This window comes from Brachyhypopomus gauderio, unplaced genomic scaffold, assembly GCF_052324685.1.
Source record: "Brachyhypopomus gauderio isolate BG-103 unplaced genomic scaffold, BGAUD_0.2 sc184, whole genome shotgun sequence".
NCBI lineage: Eukaryota > Metazoa > Chordata > Actinopteri > Gymnotiformes > Hypopomidae > Brachyhypopomus > Brachyhypopomus gauderio.
Window position 1 is genome coordinate 146,820 of NW_027507005.1, and position 24,757 is coordinate 171,576.

Sequence of the window (24,757 nt, forward strand, 5' to 3'; positions counted from 1 at the left end):
CATGCTCTCCAAGACAAACCCGTGTCCAGATATTGGGGCATTTTTCTCAATTTTGCAAACACAGCTACAGAGAGTGGGGCGTCAGAAGCATGCCAACCAAGGCAGTCGCTTTGTCTGCCCCTTGTGGGGGCAGAAGCTTGTGTGGGCCTGTGCCGAACTGAGGGGAGGATACGCGGGCCGCCAGCACGCTGTGGTCGGCCCAGACATCTGCTTCAGCTTTAGAAGGATCAATAGCCCCACATCTCGCCCCCCTGCTAGCCTCCTCTCACCCCCACACCACCCCTCCCCACTCCAGCCTCCTGTCCAGCTGAGTGCAGTGTGGTCACTACACCAGAGCGCTACTGAGCACAGAAGCCCAGCAGCAGATATTGTGGTGTAGAAGGTCAGAGACCACAGCACGCCGAGTCCCTCCTCTGCTCCAGAAACGGACGCAGCCACCGCGAGCCACTGGCAAGCCAAGACGGCCGTCCCGGTCTTGGACTAACAAGACGCAGCTGTGCTGGTGAAGCCAACGTCGGTGAGTAGGAGGTACGTCAGAAGTGGAGCACTGTGGAGGCCCACACAGATCTTCACAGAGCCCAGCGTAAATGATCAACACCTTAAACAAGTGCCAAGGCACACGACTAAGACACACTGATCACGACGTGATCCGATGTCAATACTCCCACCTATTTAGAAGAGAGCTCTTCAAAATCACCAGTGTTCACGTTTTAGCAGGGCCAGGAAGCAGAGCTGATGTATCAAAGCATTGCTTTGAGACGGGCTCATTAAAGCCTCTGATTAAACAGAAGAAGAAAGACAGATATGGCTGACTGGACAGAGACTTCGCTGGACTTCATCTGGAGTCAGCAGAGCCCATGAGAACGTCTGGCTAAGCTGAGCTAATTTATTCATGCTAGGCACCGTTTGAGCAAAAATCGATCGAGCAAAGTGCCCCAGTTTCCACCCTGAAGTGGGTCAACCGCCGCCATTTACACCCTCTAAAAACGCCAGTCAGGAGCCAGACCCGATACAAACGGGCTCGGCCCGGCACCAAAGAGTTCGGAGCCAGGCAGGAGGGAGGGGAGGCGAGTCCATGAGGCAGAGGAGGTAGGGAGGTAGGGAAAGGGGTAAGAGGAAGGGAACAAGGGCGTCCTGGGATTCGTTTCGCCCCATGTTTCCTTTCTTTTGGGGGAACTGTGAGGACAACGCAGCAAAGTAGCTTCATTTGTGTGAGCGGTCCATCTTCACACCTCCCTGAATGCCTGGGGAATAAAAGCTTTAATGGGGTACAAGGAACGCTTCTGCAAGCATCCAAGAGCAGAGAGAAGGAGAGGAGAAAAAAGAAATAAATACCCCGGTATGTGCAGAACAGTAGCTGGAGCTAGCACAGAGCACCCAGCATGGGGATGTGTGCTCCCGGGCCAGGAGAAAAACAGGGGGAGGGGCCGGCTTGGAGGGAAACCTGACGCTCCCGACGGGGAGCCCTCAACCCCTCCCGTAATCCCGCTGGAGTCTCCCGGACAGGTAATATCCGCTTGGGAATATTCCACGGAATGCCTGTTTGTGGGGGGGGGGGGGGGGGGTTTTGGCGGAGGGGTCAGCTCTTCTCCACAGCTCATTAAAGACACACGCACAAACAGGATTATGGCCGAGATCCAGGATTCACCGCGGCCTGACTAAACAGCATTCCAGTGCGCTGAGGAAGTAAACATCAAGGGGGTGAGTGACGGCGGAAGACAGAAGCGGCGACGCTGGTGAAAAACGCCGCTAACAGAAGCACCAGCTCTGGATGCTGTGGGGTGCTCTAGCGTGTCAGCTTTGACCGCTGCTATTTATAAACCACCGAAACCGTGCCGCTTTTACAATGGCTGCTATGTCAGGACAGTGGAATGGCTCAGTAGAGGTGTGTGCACTGCTCGTGTGCGTGCATGTGTGTGTGCGCGTGTGTTATAGCATGACCCATTTGCACCTCCATATTTTTAGCAATCTTGCTGCTTAATATGCTAACCTGATGAGGTACAGGCATGAGTGCTTCTTGTTCATGTGTGAAAACAAACACACACACACACACACACACACACGCACCCACACGTTCCTGACTAACACAACGATTAGATCTCAACCCGATTTCCCCCTTTCCTTCCTTCTGATTAGGTGGAAGATGGCTTGTAATAAACACAAGGCCAGATGTGGGCCTAAAATTTGATGGGCCTGCGTGGCCTTCATTAAAGGAAGTCTGCTGAGCATAATATACTGCACTGATTTTCCATCAGTGCCAGACAGTTTCATCACCCCATGCTTCTATACTATTCTTGTCGCTAAGGACGACCTTGAGGATGTAAGCTACTTCACGTCCAAGTAGAACGCGGCTAGCGGCAGACAGTTCAGCGTCCGAGCGGCTGATGCAGCCTGAACTGCGGACGCTTCTCCGGACAACGGCGACGGTAATTCATCCGGGACGAGGGCTCGTTTCCTCGGGGAGCTCCCCGTACAACACGCGTGACGACTGTTACAGTCGGAAAGGAACATTCTCGCGTGTCGATTCTTCTGCACTGGAGGAGAAGGAGCCAGACCAGCCCACAATGACCTCTCACCCACCCCGACGAGGAGTAAACGGGCACCCCAGGGTGAGTGGAGGAGAGAGAGAGAGACAAGCACCAGGTGGAGGATGCAGGGCAGGGGGAAATACCCCTCCTCCCCACCACGCCCGGGGGAAGAAAAATAAATATCTGGGCCCCCCCCCCCCGCTGCTCCTGACTGCTGTCAGTCAAGACGGCCAAAAGGGCAAATTCGCAGACGCACAGAGCTGGCAAAGAAAGTAACTGGCACGGTGTACCATGGCAGATCTATGCGATAGTCAACGCCACACGCAAGGCAAACCGGTTTTTCACAATGGAATGATGTGAGAAAATGTGTAATATGAGGAAAAGCTACAGAGCAAGTGGTGGGTGGCAAGACAGGAAGTCAAAGACGCCTCGAGGGAAATCCCAGAACGCTCGTAACCGGTGTCCAGGACGGCAGTCTGAATGCTAATGCAGGACCCATTCAGTCAGCAAGGAACGAGAAAAAAGGGGGAATTCACCTCCTTCCACAAAGAACTCCTAATAAGCGGGCGAAAGGGAGTCGGGTCCTAAGTCCAGAAATCCTGAAGGAACATGCATTAAGCATCTCTCTGAATGGTTTAATGGCTTTAACTTTTAACTGAGTCCTGGAAAGCTGAGAATTTAGAGCAATTCTGTAAGTAATCAAGAGAAGCAACAGTCAGGCTCTGTGAACATCATAAACGAAGCTGGTTGCACATACAAATTACCCTGTATACAAACATGAAGCAAGATATTCAGGCAAAGTAATTCAGCCCAATGACCTCAGCTCAGCATTGAATGACATCGCACACTCCAGTTCAATAACGTAAACCCGATGGGATCGCGGCACATTTTAGCCAGGATGTAACTCAATCATGGTTGCTCTTATAATTAAACCATTAATTAAGGAAGTCATGTGAGAATACGTCAGACTGCTTTTAACAGCTGGGCTTTTGTTGATGGAAGCTTGAGTGTTTGTGGTCTATAGAGACCAGGCACCGTCAACACAGAGCGAAACAGAAGCTTCTGCCCTGTTGCTGCGGGCTGACCCAAGCCAACCAGCAAAACAACATTTTGGCCCTTCAAGGGCAACACTGCAAGTTTTCTGGCCTCTTGCCACGTGTGCAGGAGCCTTAAAACATTAAGGATATGTCACTCGCACCCTTGTTGGTCAAGAGGCTCCCCATCTCTGAGGTTTGGTCCACTGCCTTGAGAGATGAGGAGAAGGAAGGTGGTGTTTCGAGACTGGTATGCGAGTGTGTGTGTGTCTCTGGACCAGAACTCAGACAGACAGATGTGAAGGGCCCCTGGTCTGCACTTCCCTCTCTCTCCCACACACTGGACCCATGCCCGTCCATGCAGCTAGAGAGCGGGAGAGTGTCCCAGCGTGCAGCCTTCTAGTGTCTCATGTTCCAGAGCTCTCAATAACGGAGATCCAGCGCAGACATTCATCATAATCCATCGTGGGAGACGTCCCCAGAAGCCACATCGACATCCCGACACCCGTGTACATCTCTTGGGACAAAGGCGACTGTGCTACGGGGAAACGTGACGTTAGCAACGTGATAATGGTCTCTGGTCACGTTGGGAACCGCGCTGCCGAATCGCAGGTCTAAATAGACGCTTCCGACGGCCACGTGGCTCTGGAGACGGTGGCCACAGGCCGTCCTGCGGATATCTCGCTCGAACGTGCAGCCTGCCAGCGGGACTCCAGGCAGGACAATACGAACACATCATCTCCGTATCACATGGAGGAGCAGAGCAGAAGGCCTGTGAGGTCAGAAGGAGGTAGAGAGCCTGCAAGGCAGAAGACAAGGAGACGAAGAGAGAGAGAGAGGGAAGAACCAGAGCCAGAACAAGACCAACAGCAGGGCTAGAGAGGACAAACAGGGACAAATGTATCTCTCTCCCACATTCCTGCGGGGAAGGCAATGGGAGGAGCTTGTGAAGAGAGGGCAGAAAAGTCTTTCAAAGCTCCGCCCCCACAGTCCTCATTCAAACAGCGACGCCAGCTCTGCCTGGACAAACACACCACCAACCTCTCACACTCTCTGCTCGTCTGACTCACCAAAAATGGTCCATCAAAGAAGAAAAAACATTAATGGCAGAATCTAAAAACAAAGTCTGAAAAGGAAAATCCCAGCCCGTTCTAACACGACAGCAGTGCATGACGAATGCATTTCACCTTAATTCTCAAATATGTGGGAGGTAGAAGTGACATTTTCGACTAATGAGAGGAGGTGTAGGCATGGTAAAAGTGTCACCCGCTGCCTTCCAGAACTGATATGTGGTCACGTTTTCTTGTGGTGATTAGCATGTTCCTCCCTGAGAATAAATCTTAACTTTTTGGGCCTGTCATTTAACTACGTTGGGGATTACGTTTGATAGTTTGCCCTTAAAATATCAGTGTTTGATTTTCTTTTTCCCCCCCTCATAGTTCATGACTCTCTCACACACACACACACACACACACACACACACACACACATACACATACACACACCCCTTTTTCCAACCACATGCACCGACTGTTTGTCACCCCTCCCTAACAGGAGTAGGTGCTTCATTAACGGTACATTCAGGAGAGAACTACACACAGCAGGTAATTCCAGAAACCCCACCCTCTCCCAGCTATGATCTCACTTATCCACCAACCTCCACCCCAGGGCTATAACATTACAAGAGTTCACCAGGTCAGCGCGGTGTAGCCATCTTAGGACTAATACAGCACATTCTACAACACCAGTGATTTTGATTCTGAAAGGACGTGGCATCTGTGACTTCCCCCTCACCCTGTATACTCAGAGTGAGTCAGTTGTTCCTCGTGCCCAGTTTAAACACAAGATGTCGTTTGCGGGACAGATTTTCCTGCCTCTCGTCCGTCGGCGTGGTCATCCTGCAAATCAGCTGAGCCATGTTTTGACCCCCCATTAGCCTCACGCCAACCTCACACAGTGCCATCAGGCTGATGGGGGGGTCCAGAAATGTCACCTGCATCTTCCACAGCCAACTGCCTTCAGCCATATGGGTGTGTGAAGAAAACGCCACGTGACGCGTCTGTGCTATGTGATTAAGGCTAACGAAACAGCTTCGCTCGCACCCCGACAGACCCGGCCCCCTGTTGGTTCTTTTGTCAGTAGCCTAACATTATTTGGCTTGTGCTGACAGACCTATGATGCTCCGTCTTTATCAGTGCCAAAAGTCCCAACCGATGAGTTACTCCCCACGAAAAACATAAACAAAGCACCACAGTAATGTAAACCTAATAAAAACTACACAGCCAACATTATGACGCATCTGAAAACAGGGTCGTGTGTGCGACAGCGTCAGTCTGCGGATGTGTTTGAGAGATTGAACAATAGCCTTTGTAAAACCGATTCGTCTGTGTAAAACAATGATGTATTAAGTGGCTTTTTACATTTGGGGAATTTATCTACATTTTGGTTATTTGCACATGCAGGTTTGATATGAGGTACAATTATGAAGTAAGATTTGAGGAAGGGTGCAACATTCACTCTTACACTACATGAAATTTCCCCAAGATTGAATTTCAAATCGCTACGGTGTCCAGGTCCTACCTTACAATCTTATCTCAAGTGTCACTAATCACACCTTAAAATGGAGGTGTCCCACCATTCCACCAGAGGTGTGTGAAAGCCAGAGAAAAAAACCCCTGAGGGCGAGTGTGTGTGCGTGTGTGTACCATGCGGTTCATGTGGAAAGGGATGTGTGTGTAGGCAGGGCTATATCTGTGTGCAGGGAAGGGGGGGGGGGGGGGGGCATTATTCAGCTCCCCAGGGGCCTGACTGAGTCATTGCAACGCTGAGCTATTGACTTCCCTGCACCCCAACAGCGTCACCTAAAAATGATCGTCATTGGTGCCGAGGAGGAGGGGCCAACAGATCAGGAAGCAATTACATACGGGGAAGTGTTTGTTGGGTCTGCTTCCTCTGGCCCAAGTGTCCCAGTCATTGTAGCAGGGCCTCTGTAATGCAGGAATGGCTCGCATTTTTAACAAACAACCTGCTAATCCCACAGGGCATCGCACAGGGTGGCTGGTTAAACAATGAGTGCAAATCACACCCTGCTTCTCCCTCTGCAGCGCTCTGCTCTCCCCAGGGAGGTGGTGGAGAGGGGGATGCAGTCAACCACAGCCAGGGGCTGTGGCCTCAGGCCTGGCACAGTTCATCAACACCACCGGGCCTCTCCCGCCTCTCCAGGGACTCCCGTCTACCACGGGCTCCTCCTCACCGAAGCATTTACGATTTTCCAGTCGTGGCAACTTGTGTTTCCAAAGCACCTCAAGGCAATGAAAGGGATATGCAGAAATTCATTGGAATCCTTAAGAAGTCTTTCATAAGTAAACACCGAGATAAGGAAAACATCTCAATGGACTCCAAGGAGGAACTGTGCTACTAAATTACGATAAGCAATGACACGACTGGCTGACTGCAACGTCTACGCGAAACCGAGCAATAAGCCACCTAGGTAAACATCGGACGCAGCCTTCGAGTGGCAAATCATGTTCGGTTGTCCGTCTATTCCGGGAACCCACTGGTCTTGTGATGGTGAAGGAAAAGTAAAGTGGAAGAAGATTCCCACCCAGCACGCGGGTATTTCCACTGATGCGCACACAGTCCACTTCCTCCTCCAGAGCGGCGATCTTCCTGAGCCCGAGTCCCCGCAGTCAGGTGGGCAATTAGATCGCAGAGCAGCACGGGAACACAGGCACTAGTGCAAACTGGATATCAATGACTACGTTAAAAAAGTATGTAATAAGTGATTCTAGGACCAAAAGGTCCGAATACGTAGCCGTTCCTCTCGGTTATTCTCATTTAATCAGGGACTGAGGGACGGGCTCCTCAAGCTTACGGAATCAAACAGCAGAGACATTCATTAAACGCATAAATGTAAATTTTTTGTCTTTGGCAAAAGATCAAATGGCAACCCCCTTTTCAAGATGCCATGGCCGCTCGAAGGAGAACACACAGAGCCAAAAGGCAGGATGCAGCATCACAGTGACTGGCGTAAATGACATTCCCTGGCCCGTGGAGATGGGGATGAAGATGGGGGTATAAACAAACAATACCGCAGCAAGAATGTCCATAAAAAAGGGATAAGGTGTTCAAAATCCACTTCACCAAACCAGACATATTGTGTAAAAATACTGGAATTAAACATAACTGTCTGAGAAAAATAAAATAAAATAAATAAACTTACAAAACTAAGGAAGTCGACACAATTGTTAATAATAAGTGACTATGAATATGTTGTAGGCTACACCTGTCAACAAAGCTGGAGCACCACGGTCCGGGTTAACGGGTCGGGAAGGTCCACTTCAGACGTTCAGTTTGTGCGGGTACAGAATCAGGCTGAAGTGCCTCTGAAGCAGAGAACAGACTGGACGAAATAAAAAAAGCAATAACCTAGCTGGTGGAAAAAACCTGCTCGACTTAAATTTGACAACATCTCCCTAAGGTTGATGTCTCTGTATGTAGTCCAAGTGTATCAGCAGTTGCTTTGAGATGCTGGTGGTAAAACAGAAAACCCAGAGCCCCAACACTGAAATGGCTCTTTGAAATGTGCCCCAATGAATGGGTTCGGTGTTACTCTCCGGATATAGTGCTGTTGAAACGGCCAAATGTAAAACCCAAATATTTTGTATCTTTGTTACACAATACTTTGTGATATGAAGTGATTTGTTTGTGTTGAAACGAGAGGCGACACAGTAGCAAAACGAACAAACACACTGTCACAAATACGTGTGTAAAACGTCCAAAACACGCTATAAAAACATTCAAGTCGATTAACGAAGCAGACCGTAATACAGGGAGAAAAATATGTAAACGCTTTCTGTTATTGTTTTTTTTTTTTTGTGGGAGATAATTAAATATCTGTGCACATTACTACAGATCGCTGTGGTCAAACAGGCTGTCCTCGCGACTGCGCTCGAGCTCACCACTGCTGAAACAGTTACATCAAAATAACCCAGAAACTTACCCACTCCGTATTTCTCGTGTTCTGTAGGTATCCACATGTTTATGGTCAGTGCATTAAACAGCCACACGAGGGAAAACGCACAATACCGAGAACTGGTGTTAAATCACGCATTCTAGTGGCTTCTTATCCTTTGCTGGGAGTCATTGTTCAGATTGCAGGAGCGAAGCGAACTACGGTGCAGGAGACCAACACCAGCGTAGCCGCTACAACCGCGCGGCATTCTGGGAACTGTAGTCTGTAGGCGGATGTCCAGGGAGTCCAAGTTATTATTTTTCACGCCAGCAATTTTCTAAGATGACGGTAAAACGAAGAAGACATATAATTAATTCATACGCGAATACGACAGAAACTGATCACCTACGACAAGCGACAAACGAGCAAGGAGACTGAACAAGCATCACCTGCTGGCTTAAAGCTCGGGTGAATATGGGACACTTGAAAACAGCATACAACATCTCTCTCTCTCTCTCTCTCTCTCTCTCTCTCTCTCTCTCTCTCTCTCTCTCTCTCTCCTTCACTCTTTTTCTACTCTCTTCCAAGAAGGGTTATTAATCTCGCTTTGATGACGTGGTGCCCCATTGTTGTGTGTCTGTTGTGGATCCATCTTATCCCACCAGAACTGAGCTCATGGTTATAATATTGTTGAACTGATTCTGTGTTCCTACGGTCTTGTGGTAGTTAAAGGTAGCACGCTCCTGCCTCGGGATTAAGGAGTGATTCTATTGCTTTACAACACCACACACACACACACACACACACACACACTGATGCCCAGTGCCCTCCATAAAATGCCCTATGCGCATGAGCAGACACTCTGTCTGGCTGGAGAGCACCACAAAACGGGAATGAAGACAGGACGGAAGGAGGAGAAAGTCACGCAGTCATAACAGCCAGGTGGGCTGGAGGTGGGGGGTTGTGCTCTCTGCAGGCCAGAGGGGGAAGAGAGACAGAAGCAGAGGACCTTGGGACATAAGGGAGAAGGTTCCTCAGGTTCTATGGCTGCCACAGGGCAGATATAAGATCCTTGACCCTGACCATATGGTCCCCCATAATGACGTGTAGTAAAAATAGCTGTTGCAAGGTGGATGTGCCGGGTGACGGGCCGCCTCCACCGCCAACTCCGCCTCCACCTCCACCTCCATGCCCGTGCTTGCGGACAGTGGGGTCTGTTAGCTGTGGTGGAGCTTAAGGACACAAGGGAGAGGAGAGACTACATTGGTAGAAACGTACGATGCCGATGCGTACACGTCCCGCTGGTGACCATCCACTTGCGGCTTGGCTTAAGGCCAGGTGTACCGAGACCCAACGAGTCCCACCGAGACCCAGTGGACTGTGGCTATAAAAATAGATACACTTTGGACCAAAGTTGTATAATCCAGGTTCAGAAAGTAAAAGTAAAAGTGAGATGAGGCACAAACACCAGCAGCAGTTCAGTTCTGGACCAGACGGCAGTGTTAACGGAGGTAATACGACAACCCGGTCAAAGTTCGGCAGCTTTCGGCAGCTAATGAGTCACGAATTTGGGGAAGTAGTGTCTATGAACATCTCACCTGACCCCTTTTGATTGATGAGAGTCGTTCTTTATTAGAAGATTTGCAGGTTAATGGAGCATTGAAATGATCAAGGAGATAAAGTTGTTTACCGGTTGCATTCTGCAAGATATTCATTTATATTCATAGCATTTGGCAAACATATCCTCATCTTATCCAGAGCAACATACATATTTATCAGTGTGACATTATGCCTTCTCCCTGGTAATCAAACCCATATCCCAGGTTGTCCTGCCTGTTCACGAGCACAGTTGTGCTACTGGAGTACAATTAGAGTCACTGCCATTACAACACCACTTACTGCTGAGATGTGCCACACATTGTTTCAGCACTAAAGGGAAAACTGGTGCTGGTCTCATTATTTGACGAATCTTTCCTGACTCTGATTCTGCTGATCAAATCTCTACATGATTTGCTCTCAGCATCTCCAATGGATCAGAGACCTAGGACAAAAACATGCAGACGGGGAGAAGATGTGGCTACCAGAGCCGTCTTTGAGCCGTCTCTGCCCCTATCGGCTCCCACGTGACCGTCCAGGCATGCAGCAAACACGCAGGCAAGCGGCTGAACGCGCTGTTCTAAGGGAGCGACACTTGTGCCAGCCATGGACACTTTCCATTTAACAGCAATACTTCCACCTGCCGAGGGCACAGAGGAGGGGTGTGTTTCATAGCGCTGGGCGGTTATGTGCTAAAAGAATTAGCTAGCAAGCTGAGATTCTGTGTTATGTTCCAGGGCTCTGAGTCAGGAAAGAAATGGTCTAGCTGTTTAGGTCTTTTCTGGAGGATTGTTTTGAAAGTCAAAGGGCTCTAGCAGGAACTGTACACTTTCTTATAGTGTTCTAACAGATGTTTTTGAAAAGGTCGTTAAATAAACTGTGGTGAATGATATTTCTATTTTTTCTACAGTAGTAGATTCCAAGACATGAACTGTCCTGAACAGCTGAGTTCATTTTAGGTGAAGTGTGTGTTGTGGTGGGGGGGGGGGCTGTTCTGTCTCAGTAGCAGCCTGTCCTCAGAAACCTGTCCCCTGTCCCACATACATACTCGAGCATGACTAGATTCTAGCCTCTGATAAAACCACAGCACACACAAATCCCTTTCCCAGTCGGCCCTGTTTTCCAGGATGGTTGTGAACGAGGTCAGTGGCGAGCGTGCAGAATAACCAACAAGCTGCGAATGTTTCAAATCGTGTCACGCGGTGCGTTTCCATCTGCAGGGCCACACTGCAGCCACTGGAGTTGGTGGAAAACTGCAGATGTAACTGTGGCAACGAGATTGTGCTTCGTGACTAATGGCGTTTGTCACCACGAGAAAGGGACGTCTGAGCTTGCGTCGCCCACTCCCGGCTCCTCGGGGTCCGCGTCTGAGCAGATGGCCGACACGAAACCACACACTCATCCAGCGGAAACGTAGACACCCCGCCCACCACACAGCGGCCGCCGCCTCCACCCGCCCACTCTGTGGATCCTGAGATGACTCTGGAGCCCAACGCAAGGTCTAGGTGATGAGATGAGAACCACGCCCACTTAGCTGCTCACCTGCGCCCGTTAGCACGCGAACACCGAACGTCTGCGCAGACAGCGGGTCGCACTGGCAGCATGAATCTTCGAGAACCACAACTTATTTTACAGCACATTGCTTTATAAGGCACAGTTTGGGAAATGACGGAGTCGGGCCCCTATGTCGGTCTTTAAAGACGCAAGGCTGCCATTATAAAAAAAACGCTGAACGCATAAGTACTGATTAGCGGGCGAGCATCTTCCAAACGGGGTGATAAAAATAGCTACGGTCCATCACACCTTGTGAAGTCAAGGGCAAAACAAACCAGCAGGCATGTCTTTAGGCCTTTATTAGAGCAGGCCTGAGAGAGAGAAACACCAAGACCCATGAGTTATACCTAAATACAGGGTTCTTCTAATTGCACAGCCAAAAACCTGCGGTGTCTCATTAGGAGATGCTGTGCTAGGTCTACGTGATGCTTATGTTATGGGGCCCTTGGGTTTTGGGGGTGTTGGCAGAGTTTAGTGCTTGCTGGTGATGTAACACAGGTCTTGGATATTTTGTTCTAATAGGGGGAGTCAGGTGTTAGGCAGCCAGTCAGGCAACAAATCAACTATAGTTGCATCCAGAAATAGAACAAGATGCTGCTCATTTCACACCTGAATCTTTCTAAAAAAAATAAAATAAAAAAGGTAATGGTTATTTAAGATATTGCATAAAACAATTGATTTATGTTGTTGCTTTTATTCAGATGTTCACACACACACACACACACACACACACACACACAAACATCTCTGTAGCAGTGAGAGGAGGTGGTGTTGGGTGTGCGGCTGTGTTGAGAATTAAAGTCAGCAGGGCTCAGATCAAAGCCCTGGGGGGGGGGGGGGGGATGAGAGTGTAGTTCCAGCTGTCTGTAAGGAGGAGACACTGGGTTGTTGTTACCTATCACAGATATGAGACAAGGCTGGGGGATGTAGGGAGGGGTGGGGGAGGGGGCAGGGGGGGGCTATATCCCTGCAGGTGCCTCAGTGCTCAGTTCTCTCCCAATCAGAAGTTTTGCACGGCCGAGTGTCTTGCCTGACATAGAAGATTATTTATAAACTCAACAAGATCTCTGAAGTTTTTCTATGGTATTAGTCACTAAAACATTAGTGGTAAATCTTAAATGCTCTATGTTTCATCAATTTAGCCTTCACTGCTCAGGGGCATCAGTACCCATGGGCAACCAGGTTTCTGTTGCTCGTTCACTGGTCGTCTTTCCTAGGAAAACCCCACAGGACCTGCTATTTTGGAGACGCTCTGCCTGACAAAGTCTAAACTGGGATGAGAAGATGACTCACAGTCGTCCAGATCCTCACGCTCGGCCACATATTAACAACAAGAAGTGACTGTTCACTTGCCTCCTTGAACACCGTAACTCTGTAATGGGACGCTCGAGATTATTTACATCACATGCCAGAGGTTTAAACTTTATGCTCAACAAAATGATCAGCACGCTTTCTCTTGGTTTCCCCAAAGTAAAGATCACATCTCTGACAAAAAGTACTACAGGTAACGAATGGGTGAACGTTTTGTAGTAGCTGTTTTACTGACTTTACTAATAAATGGACACATTTATTACTCGAGGAGCAGGAGCAGACTGCAGGAGCACGGTTGTTGTGAGCTGGACCATTAATCTCACTCCTGATGCATGTCTTTGATGTTTTTGTCTTACTTTTAGATTAGATTAGAGGATCATTAAAAAGTGATGTAGTGTTTGCATCATGCTAGAGGTTTTGAAATATAATATCTGTCTAAATATATATTTAAATATATATGAATCTGAAAAAGGTGCTATAATAGCTATAGTGTAGCTATAATGCCTTACACACAGTGTCATACACACAGTTCAATACATTCAAAATATTCAAAACTGTAGAGAAGTAGTGAAGAACACACAGTACACAGTTTCCAGAGAAACAAGGTGTTTTGGATAGAGAACCCTCCCCCTCTTCTTCCTCCTCCTCTTCCTCCTCCTCTTAATCCTCCTCCTCATCCTCCTACAAACTCAGAAGCATTTTGTTTGCTCGGTTGACGAAGGACCTCTGTCCAAAATGTCCTCTTTTTCTGGAAACTGTGTACTTCACTACAACTCTGAATGTCTCACTCTTTTTCTTTCTCTCTCTCTCCATTTTATATATTTATTTACAAACTGCAAAATTGCACTGTAGTACACCAGGGAAGTTTATGTTTCAGACGGAGGTCCTTCGTTAACCGTGCAAGCAGTTTGTGTGCAAATACATCATCCATATATTTATTTATTATTGTTTATATACACAAGGTTTCCACAGAAGCAGGATATTTTGCTGTGAGTGTATGAGCATGTGCACATGTAAGCCTGCACGGGTGTAGGCGTGTGCGTGCATGAGACAGCCAGCCAGCCTGCAATAGCTTCCTGCAATAGCTCTCAAAAAGGGACACGATCCCCTACACTGAACGCAGGGAATGTGATTGTTTGGTTGGTGTTTTTAGTTTCCCTCCACACAGTTCTCTGAGTGACTGTACGCCCCGTTCCCCCACCCACTCACAGCAGAGGGCTGTCCCCAACATCCAGGTAGGCACCACATTCGTTACACTTTACTGGGGGAAGCGCACTGGGCTAGGATCAGCAGGTCGCCTTCTGCATCGTGATTAATGCAGTTAGGAGGATGGAACTGAGCTGACCTTAGGTCATTAATCCTTTCTTCTGCACTGCAGTGACAAAACCTTTACAGGCCCCAAGACTCACACCTCTCACAGTGACGGCTCTGCTGTGGCCCAGGACACCACTGCAGAGTATTAACTGATTTTGCCAGGATTGCAGTGACTGTATTTTAAGAATTTAGTGTCATATGTCTTCCACATCTAGGATCAGGGGCTTTTGAAAGGGGCTTTTTAACCATGTGGCTCAATACACTTCATGGGCAAAAAGTGTATTGTGCAAGAGTTCCCACTTCTGTATTTTTAGTGTGCAAATGAATGCCTTCACAGTCACTGTTTCCTGTTCTTAATAGAGGAAAATATCCCTGTTTCCTTCTCAGATCATCTGGCTGGGTCACATTGTCTTCAAAGTGCGTTTAAGGAGGAGTTTCACATATGCAGCAGGAGAGGTTTACATTTACCTTCAGTTCCCCTGACACACCATACACGCTCTATTATGTATGAAGGAGAGAAGCTCTTCGAGACAAAAGAAAATGCATAATTATGTCTGCTGCTGGTATCACTTTTAAAATATGGAGCCTGCGTGATCATAAACAGCATATTTTCTTTGCCTTATGGTTAGTAGTTGTTATGGTTTGTCTGTCACATACATACATATTCATAACCACACACATAAGTGTGAGTACACACACACACATCAGCTGCAAGGAAATGTAGGACTCCTTGAGCATTGTGTGCATGTGTGCGAAAAATCAGTGCCGACAGGAAGACACAGTTCCTGTAAGTGTTTATAGGGAAGCCTTGCAGACTATTTGGTGGTGATGCCGTGGGTCCGGGACACTAGGACCCAGAGGAATGCAGAGGGCCATTCTCTCCAGACTGCTGTCTCAGAACCGGAAGAATGGAGCAGGTGCTTTACTTTCGCGCGGTCAGGGCTGCAGGGGCTTCTGTTTTGCAGTGTGCCTTTCATACGCCATAAACACGGAACAGCATCCCTCCATCCCTCCATCCCTCCATCCTTTCTGCTGCATGTTCATGTGTTTATGTGCTTATGGTGCGCATGAGTGAGGAACGTGTGGCTGCGAACCGCCGATGTGTTTAAAGCTGCCGTCCGCAGTGCAGCCCCTCAAGACTTTGAGGATTAAAGGTGCGGTAAATAAGGCAAAAAAAAACGTCACTGAAGGAAAATCTTCAGGAAAGGAAAATCTTCAAAACAATGTTTCAGGCCTGGAGTGTTGCAAGGAGCAAACTGAGCTGATCAGAATTCAGAGCAGAGAGGACTGCAGGCTTGTGGTGAAGACTGATGTTGCACAAGTTGAGTCTGGCCTAATGCCCTTCTCACAGTTAAAACTGTTAAAACTCACACTCACCACACCTTACACAACCAAACACAACCACACCTTGTACACAAACACACACGGATTGTAGGTTACTGTATAAGCATAAAAAAACAGTATTTTCCCTTTCATGCGTGAACAAAGATGGATGTACAAACACACCGTGTCTGTTGTTAAGTGACGCGGTGGCGGTGTGTCGGACGTGGCATGAGTGTGTGTGGAACAGGAGAGACACGAGTGCCCTGTGGGAACCGAGGAGACCCGATTCCCTCCTGCTGAACGGAGTCGCACCGTTACAGCCCGAATGTGCTGAGACAGGCACTGTCTCCGTGGCTCAACGTTACCCAGAAGAACAGAGGGAGGGGGAGAGATAGGCACTTGGGGGCATCTTTTGTGCTTCTTTAAATTTGTCTTACCCTATTAAAGAAAGTGCTGTGTTCTGTGTGGCCTAATGGCCAAACAACGCCACCGAGCACACAAACGTATCCATCCACAGTGAGCTGTGTGTTTCACTGCCAGACTCATTTAAATAGTGCCCACAGCTCTCTCCCTCAATCTCCCTCCCTCTCTCCCTCACTCTCTCCCTCTCCCTTTCTCACAGTCTTTCGTTCTTGCAATCTTTCTCTCTTCCATTCTTCCTCATCACTGATTACTTACACTGATCTCATTCCGTGCTTTCCACAGACCTCTGACAGGGGCCTCGGAGGGCACACTCGGAGGGCACACTACACCAGAGGTTATTGGTCTGCATATTGCAGTGTTTGGAGTTATTGCTCTAGATCTAACAGCACCAGATCTTTGTTACAAATGCTGAAACAAAATTCTACAATCCCTTCCCCCAGACCTACTCTCCAGGAAGCTCAGTGAGTGTTTTTATGTCTCTCTCTCTCCCCTACACACACACACACACACACACACACACACACACACACACACACACACACACACACACACACACCCCGGAGGGAGAGAACTGTGCAGATATCTTTTGCTCCATCTCTGTCAGCTACCTCTCACAGTTCTCTAGGAGAGACAGAAGCAGCTGGATCTATCACTGTACTCACTCCTACTGTGAGAACACACACACACACACACACACACACACACACACACACACACACATACACATACACACATACACATACACACACACACACACACACACACCTGCTGTGAGTGCACTACCACCCCAAAAGCTGATGCTTACTTCTCCATCTCACCATCAATCACACCATCCTACCAAAAGGATGACATGACGTAAAAGCCTCGTGGGTCACCAAATTAGTCTACCGAGTATGTCAACACCTGTTTTGAATATTCGAGTAAACACAAACAAACCACTTTATACACAAAGGTGATGTCAATCAAGGAATGTTTCAGCTCTGTATAGTCTGTATAGCAGTCCTCAGGCTAATTCTGTGATCACATTTGATTTGAAAGTCGCCATCTTCACACAACTTTTCTCGTAGTTAAGGCTAAATGGGTTGCTAGGCAACTCAAAGCAGCAACCTACATTCAGCAATTGCCTCATTGCGGGGAATATTATGTAAGAATGTGAAGGCACGTCCCCTGCACTGACACCTAGTCCTTCATTGTCCTTTGTACAGAGAGACTCAGCATTGCATGGGGGACAAGAAAAAGAACATTCAGCCGATCATACGCTCGTGCGTGTTCACAAGTGTGGGCGTGCGGGCGGTACGTGTGCACGCGGTGGAGCGCGGCTTCACGCCCAGGGAGGACTCACAAATGTAATGCGTGATGAAATTTGGAAAGAGGCGATGCATTTCTGTGCAGTGTCCAGTCTGGGGAGCAACACGCCCGGCTCAAGCCTTCACAGAACCAGACTCGGAGGGTCGAGGCTCGCAGTGACGTCGGCGTGAAGCTGAACGCAGCGAACGAGACAATGGCGGCAAAAAAAGGCGGGAGAGAGGGACCAGGAAACCGTGGACCTGCTGGACAAACACACTGGATGTGCAGGAACCGCGAGGCTTAGTGTGGAGAGAACAGGCAACACAGGAACCATATGCAGACAGTGATTAATAGGAAAACAAGACACAGGTGGTTAGAGTAGCACTGATACACAAGGCGGAACGTCTGGGGGCAAAGTCCAGGTGGCTGAAAATAGTGTTGCTGCTTATAATGATGTTCATTACATTATATTTATATATGTGCACATACATTTAGTTATGCTTCCCGATTTATAGCGACTGTCCAGTAGCATCACCTGAGATACATGAACATCCACCGTATCGGACACCGTGCAGCGTGATGACACTCTGGCCTGAGACGGACGAGCTGTTATTTATTTAGCAGGGGCAGCGAACGCAAGCGAGCGTTTGTCTTGCCGCGCTGTGATGCTTGAATGTGGTGTTGCACCACATCTATGAATAGGTCTCTGTTTGCAGTCTGCTTATCGGTGCTGGTGCGTGCCTATCTGTGCTGAGACTCCTTTCCTCCCACTGCACCACTCCAAGCGCACATGGGGAGACGAACAACGGCCCGCCTGTCCTTCCTTTGAATACGAAGTATTTAAGGACGTCTTGGCTTTAAAAATAGAACCCGGAGCAGGAGGCCGCACGTCACGCTCGGCGTGGGGCGTGAGAGGCCCGTGGCGAGGGAGATCTCAGCAGGAAGGCGGCCCGCGCTGCTCTGGGTCACACGGGGTCTGCCCGTCTCACCACGCCTTACAGACGTCGACCGAGCGGAAGCATTTCAAAGGAACGATCTGATTTAAGAAGACTAAAGGCACTAAAAATGGCCTTCTGTCCTAGACTTGCTAGGGAACATTGCATGTGCCTGTGTGTGTGTGTGTGCTCGTTGGTGATTGTTTGTGTGTGTGTGTGTGTGTGTTTTTTTGTTTGTTTTCACATGAGCGCACATGAGCTATATTTAGTCTTTACTTGTGCCAGGACAACAAGGAATAAACAGTCAGCAGAGAGCACGGGGGATTTGTGGCTGTTCTGTGGGATATCGGAAGCAGAGGCAACCTGCAGATCAATTATTGGTAGTGGTGTTTTTTTGTCCCGCGTGTCATTTCCTGAGTCTCTGTGTGCGATCCAGCCTGTCGCTGTAGATGCGTCTCTCCTCAGACGAAGGCAGGAGCAGAGAGACACAGGGAACGTACGAGATGATGGGGCGTCACGGACGCTGGGACTCACTACTCTGAGTGGAGTACCCACAGACGGGCCCAGAGCCAGAACTACAGTCCTAACAGGCAGTTTCCTGTTGTTGACCTTTGTTGAAGCTAAAGAGGGTCGCCATTCTGACACACCTCAGGTCATGGACGTAATTTTGATTTCAAAAGTGGGGGGGAAATGGATTCGTCGCTATTTAAATATTTGGTTTTAACCGTAAAAACTGGGGTTACTGCTCTCTTAAAAAAAAACTGCTCTCTTAAAAAGCACCTGAGACACGGACATAATTTGGGGGGGGACGGGGGGACATGTCCCCCCCCACTTTTTCAAAAGTCCCCTCGTCCCCCCCCAAATTATGTCCGTGTCTCAGGTGCTTTTTAAGAGACAAACATGAAACGACACATCTGTCACGGGGTCACCTCATGACTGGGGGTGTTTCATCATCAAGCACCATCACGAGAACCCGCATGGCAGGCCACACGTTTACCAAGCACACTTTCCAAGCACCCCTGCCAACAGCACACAAGCCACACTGATGCTTAAAAGGAGAAGAACTTCTAGTGGTTGTGGGCAGCAGAGAAAATGGAATTTCTGTCTGTCATCCAAGCCCTACCACGTACTGATTCAATGCCCAGGACAGGAGGAAAAATAATAACAGAAGTGAGTGGAAACCTGGAATACAGACGTGAGCAGACCATGCTGCCAAGAGCTGCTTCCTGCTGAGAAAGCACTGCATTCCTCCACCAACAAAGAATGGCAATACTCACACTAATGTTTCACCTTCAGACGCCCCCAGAGTTTCTTTCCTTACTTTACTTTTTTTCGAAGCTAAGATGTTGAATCTAGCCGTATGCATCATGATATAAAGACGTGTTCAAGAGACAAAACGGGGAAGAAAAGACACAAAATGGCAGAATAGCCGGTTTGTTTGAGTAGTAACGGGACAGCCTGGGCCCTCTGCTGTCGCCCACACCCCCTGTCTCTCTCTCTTCTAGACCAACACTGCAGCCCCAGAGGTTAACAGAGAGAAAAGACTAATGACAGGACGGCTGTCGGCAGGCAGGGGCGTATACGCTGTGATAAAATCCCAAACCCCAGTATAGAAATGCTGAAGCAGCATTGCTGACACCTCAGGACGCACTCACAGTTTAGTAACAGGGCGTTGGACACGTGTGTGCTGTTTGTTCCCTGCTCTTAATCAAAAAATCCCTGGCCCATTATCAAAACACTGAACCAATAGCAGAAGCTTTAGTTTCTGCCCTGGTATATGTGTTCAAAACCAACTGCCTGGTCCACATCTAGGTAGAAGAGGACTTACTGCAAGGAGACATTATCTAGAACAATTCTGGCCAATTCAATTGCTTCTAATGTGCAACTTTCACGTGTCATCGAAGTGCTTTTTCTTTTTCTGCACACTTTCGGTACAGAGCGGTTTAATAAGCGCTGCCGGCGTATGGAGGGAGGCTGATGCTTTGAAAGACGCTTCCACACCTAGCTGTGGTTTCCGGCGGTACTTCCTTTAAAGCAACGTATCCACTGGTCTTGTCCTCTGGGGCAACCTCACCTCCACCCCCACCCCAGCTGCACACGTTACTGAGAGCAGCTCACGTTCACGCGTCAGATGAATATTCACATCGCGTGCTCTCTCTCGCGCGCTCGGCCTGATTCAAAAAGGATGATGATGATCTACACTTAATCTACACTTCCTGTGATCCCTCCTGCGGTTGTATGGATTCACCTGTTGAAAGAAAGGCACACGATAAATGCGCGATAGCCCAGTCTGAGACGTTCTCATCTGTACGGCAATATTCTCCTCACCTGCATATCATCTTAAATCTTCCACAGTTCAGGTGAAGTAATCGGTTGGACAAAGTGAAGATCTTTGTACTTCTGCGCAAACGTGCACGAAATCCATAAACAAAAATGCTAATTCCAAGATGAATATATTGGCTATGTTTTAACTTCATCTCGCTGACCTCAAACGATCAAAGAAATCCCATCACATTTTCTAACAATAATCATAGCTTGCTGCCTTCATAAATTATTCATCAATGTCAGTCATCATCACTATGAATTTCCACAGGTGTGAAGACAGACAATATTATTAAGGAAGGGCTCCCCCTAGTGGCGCATACTCCCCCAACACACACAGCAGTTAATTCATTCAACACTAGACTGCTTGGCTTTGTTATACCATCCAATCGATGTTCCTGAACATCAGGGTTATACAGTGTGCTTTATTTTGAAAACTGCACTCAAACAAAATGAGCTTCCATTTGCTCCAATTTATTTAATCTTGACTTATAATACACAGTAGCACTAAAACACTATGATGGCAGCAGTCATAAAACAAAACAAACATGCCTAATGGTGTTGCATTAGCATTAGTAATTTGAAATACAGATACAGTTAAAAAACCAACACAGCAATAAAACAAAAGAGAAGCAGTTTTAATAAAGTAACATTATGCACATTAAAAGATTGATGCTGAAATTGTTTACATAGCTGGGTTGTAAACACTGAACTTGACTCACTCTGAAAACTACAGAGCGGTACTAAAATAAAAAGGTGCACGTGTGACATTCCTTTCTCGCTGTCTACGACAGCACTTTTATAAACCACATAGTCAAACATAATTCCATACCAACATCTTAAGTCCCAACATGGTCCTGGTCAGAGACCTTGTCCAAACGCTATGTTCCTTAAACAGGGTTCCCGATTTGAACCTGTCAGGTTTGAACCGGTTTGAACCTGCTAAAATGTGCATTTTGAGGCCAAAAATGTAACCAAAATGTTGATCATTGGAACAGTGATGATTCATTGAGTCTTGCCATTGCATTATAAAGTGTATGACGATACACCTCCAATTAAGGAAGAGGCCAAGCACAAACAACTTTGTAAGATAAGATAAGACAACTTTATTGAAAGGATGTTTCCTTCAGGGAAATTAAGGTCTGAAATTGTCTGAATAGTAGTCATAGTAGCTTTTTTTTTCGTTCTCTCTTAATTCATGCAGAACATAGACATAAGGTATCTCACAGACGTACAGGCAACCTTGGTAAAGATGAAAAGCCAGTTAAACATTTTGAGAAATGTAACCTTTCAGTGAGGTCACATTATAAAGAGAATTGCCTGTTGAGGACATTCATAAATATGTTGATCTTTAGGACAACACGATGAGGACAACACAACCGGACAGAGGAAATAGCTCATAAATACTTGATAAACCACTTGAGTATTACTCACTTGTTGAGTATTAACCATCTTGCATTTTATAAGATGGATGCTAAAAGGTAAAATTTGAATGAGAATATTTGTCAGATTTTTTCCATAGGAATTTGTAGAGCTGTCAAAACACGTTTTTTCTTTTTCTGTTTTTCATATCTGAATAATTACCTCCCTGGAAGGTCACATTTGTGTCATAGTGATTTCTCATTTAGTGGCACAACAGAAGAGATTTTGTTCCATAGCTCCTTTTTTGCTCATCTTTAGAAAGGGTGCGACTAATTCTTGGCTTTGGAATACCATCAAATTGGTGTCATTTTAATTTTGGGATTAAGCACATTGACATAGTTATGTTTTGGCAGAATGACAAAATGAATTAGAGTTCATTTTGCTTATATCAAATTTCTGACCTTTTATTAATTTTTTTTTCATAAAAATATTTTAGATGAATCTCATCCACGTTCTTTAATAATATACTACATATTACTGCAAAAACTACATATACTACATAAGGCATTGCAGCAGGCATATTTCCACAGGCAATTCAACTTATTTTCTAGGATGTGTGATGTGTATAGGGAGAACAAATTACAACACTCACTTTGCCTACCTGTGCACATACTTTGATCATTTGGAATGTAGCGGTGGTCAGAATCAACCAATCACATTCAACCTCATGTCAAATACTAATTAATAAACCCCTATCACTAAATAAAATTATATTTGATTAGAAAATCTAATTAATTATTTTCCACATCAGTAAATATTCTGTCAAATTCTGTGGAAATCCTGTCCTGAGTTTTTGTAACACTCGATGAAAGCATTCAAGCAAGGTGTATTAATCAACCCCCACACTCTAATTCAAATAAGTTGTGAAATATGTAGAGTACAGTTCTTTAAACTTTACATGTATATTTTCACATGTTTACAATCAGGAGCCTGTGAAAACCTATTTTGAAAAACAGTTCTTGGACAGAATCTTGTATTTGTTTACCACCTGTTGGTCATGTCACGTTAGCCTGGACCATCTCCACAGGGGAGCCGCCCACTTCACAACACTCTACTTCCCATTCACTCCCTCAGTCTCAATCACCAGCATACTAATCATCTACACCTGTTTCTCATTACACACACTCCCTTTTAAAGCCCACAGGTCCATGCCTTCCGGACCCGCTGGATGTCATCCACTGCTCTACCGCTGACTAGTCTGAGTAAAAGTGACTCTCGTGAGACAAGTTTGAGAGCACGCTATGCTCCTCACTCTCTGCACTGTAAACAAAAGCTATGTTGTACTTCCAAACAAAATCAATTCAACTAAAGCTAACACTGGAAGTCCTTTTCCAAAATGGTCAATGTAATCAGGTCAACGTATGCTGGTCAGCTGCAGTTTAGTTGTATACTTGCCAAAGGTCTTCTCAGAGAAGCGTCCCTTCAGATATTTTTTTGTAAATTCTAAAAGTAAAAAGTGGATGAACAATAAAAAATAACAGGAGTAATGTGTTTTTTTGTGTCTTTTTCTTTTGCCAGTTAGTCTAGCAGCTGCATTTGGAACAAGCACTAGATGTCTCAGGGATGACGGCTATAAGAAGTGAGTTATCATATCTGACAGGGATAATATATAAATATTGTTTTCATATACCTTCATATATTTCTTTTAATTGAAAGAAACAGAGTTTACTTGTTTGCAAAAACTGAGGTCTGAATCCAACATTTCAAACACTGACTGAAACAATATTAATAATTTTTTTTGTGAACATTTTGTAGTTGTTCTCATCTCTGTAAGTTACACTGAGATTTCCTGTCCTATGTGAATAGGCTATAGATTAGAGGTCCTTGGTACAAAAAATCTTTGAATTAACTGTTTACATATTATCTTTCATACAAATGATACACACTAGTACAAATACACACAAAACAGCATCCTTCAAATATTGCAGTTTTTTGCTGGTCGTTATGCTAGGATTAGCTATGCTGAAATAAACTGTGAAATGAATCAATGCACATGGTCAGCAACACTACTCAAATATAACACTACTCCATTATCAGAGGTGGACATTCAGGTTCAGAAAGTAAACCTCCTTCCCAGGATTATATTCAAGCTTGCTGGACTTTCTAATTGGTGCCAGGTAAAATTAGTGGAATCAACACAATACAGGAAACCTGAGCAAAATCTTGGTGAGGACTTTTACTTTCTGAACCTAGAATGTCCACCTCTGTCCGTTATACTACCACCTGTGTGATCTGTTGACACGAGGCTAATTGGATCCATGAGCTAATTCTGTTTACACTAAATTCAGAGCCTGCCATTTACATGCTGGCTAGTTTGGTTCAGCTTGTGGTGCAATAAGATTCCTGTTCTTTGCTAAGAACCTGATGTGGTCTGCTGTTGTAGTCCATCCTTAAGGGTTAACGTGTATGTTCTGAGATGACTAGTTACATGGCTTAGGCTACAGAACTGGTGCTCAGTGGATGCTTTAGGTAACCAGTTTGTGAACAATTTTGTGTTGATGCCATACATAATCCTGTAGATCATCTATTTATCTATTCCAGTGAACGATAACTGAGGGTCTGCAAAAACTTGCAGTAGGTCAAAAGATTTCAAAAGTCTTTGAAGTACGTCGGGTTCCTCCTGTCAGGCTGGGTCAGACGTAACTGCATACGTCACTACAAGGTGTGATAGGATTGGTAGGTCAGTGTGTCGATCAACCCAAAGTCCGTCCCACTGCTCACGTGACACGGCGGCCGTATAAAGTCCTTTCCTTG

General features: G+C 46.6%; 1 protein-coding gene across 2 annotated transcripts in view; it reads right to left on the minus strand.

Moving 5' to 3' along the window:
• LOC143501990 (dedicator of cytokinesis protein 4-like) overlaps positions 1-8,875 on the minus strand; it is a 56,145-nt gene extending 47,270 nt beyond the window's left edge. The window contains exon 1 of one of the 2 annotated variants that reach the window (XM_076995169.1): positions 8,565-8,875. In XM_076995169.1, the coding sequence (XP_076851284.1) occupies positions 8,565-8,601 (37 nt within the window). In that variant the 5' untranslated portion in view covers positions 8,602-8,875. The remainder of the gene's footprint in view (positions 1-8,564) is intronic. The other variant, XM_076995170.1, reaches the window with a different exon arrangement.
• Positions 8,876-24,757: the final 15,882 nt, after the last annotated feature.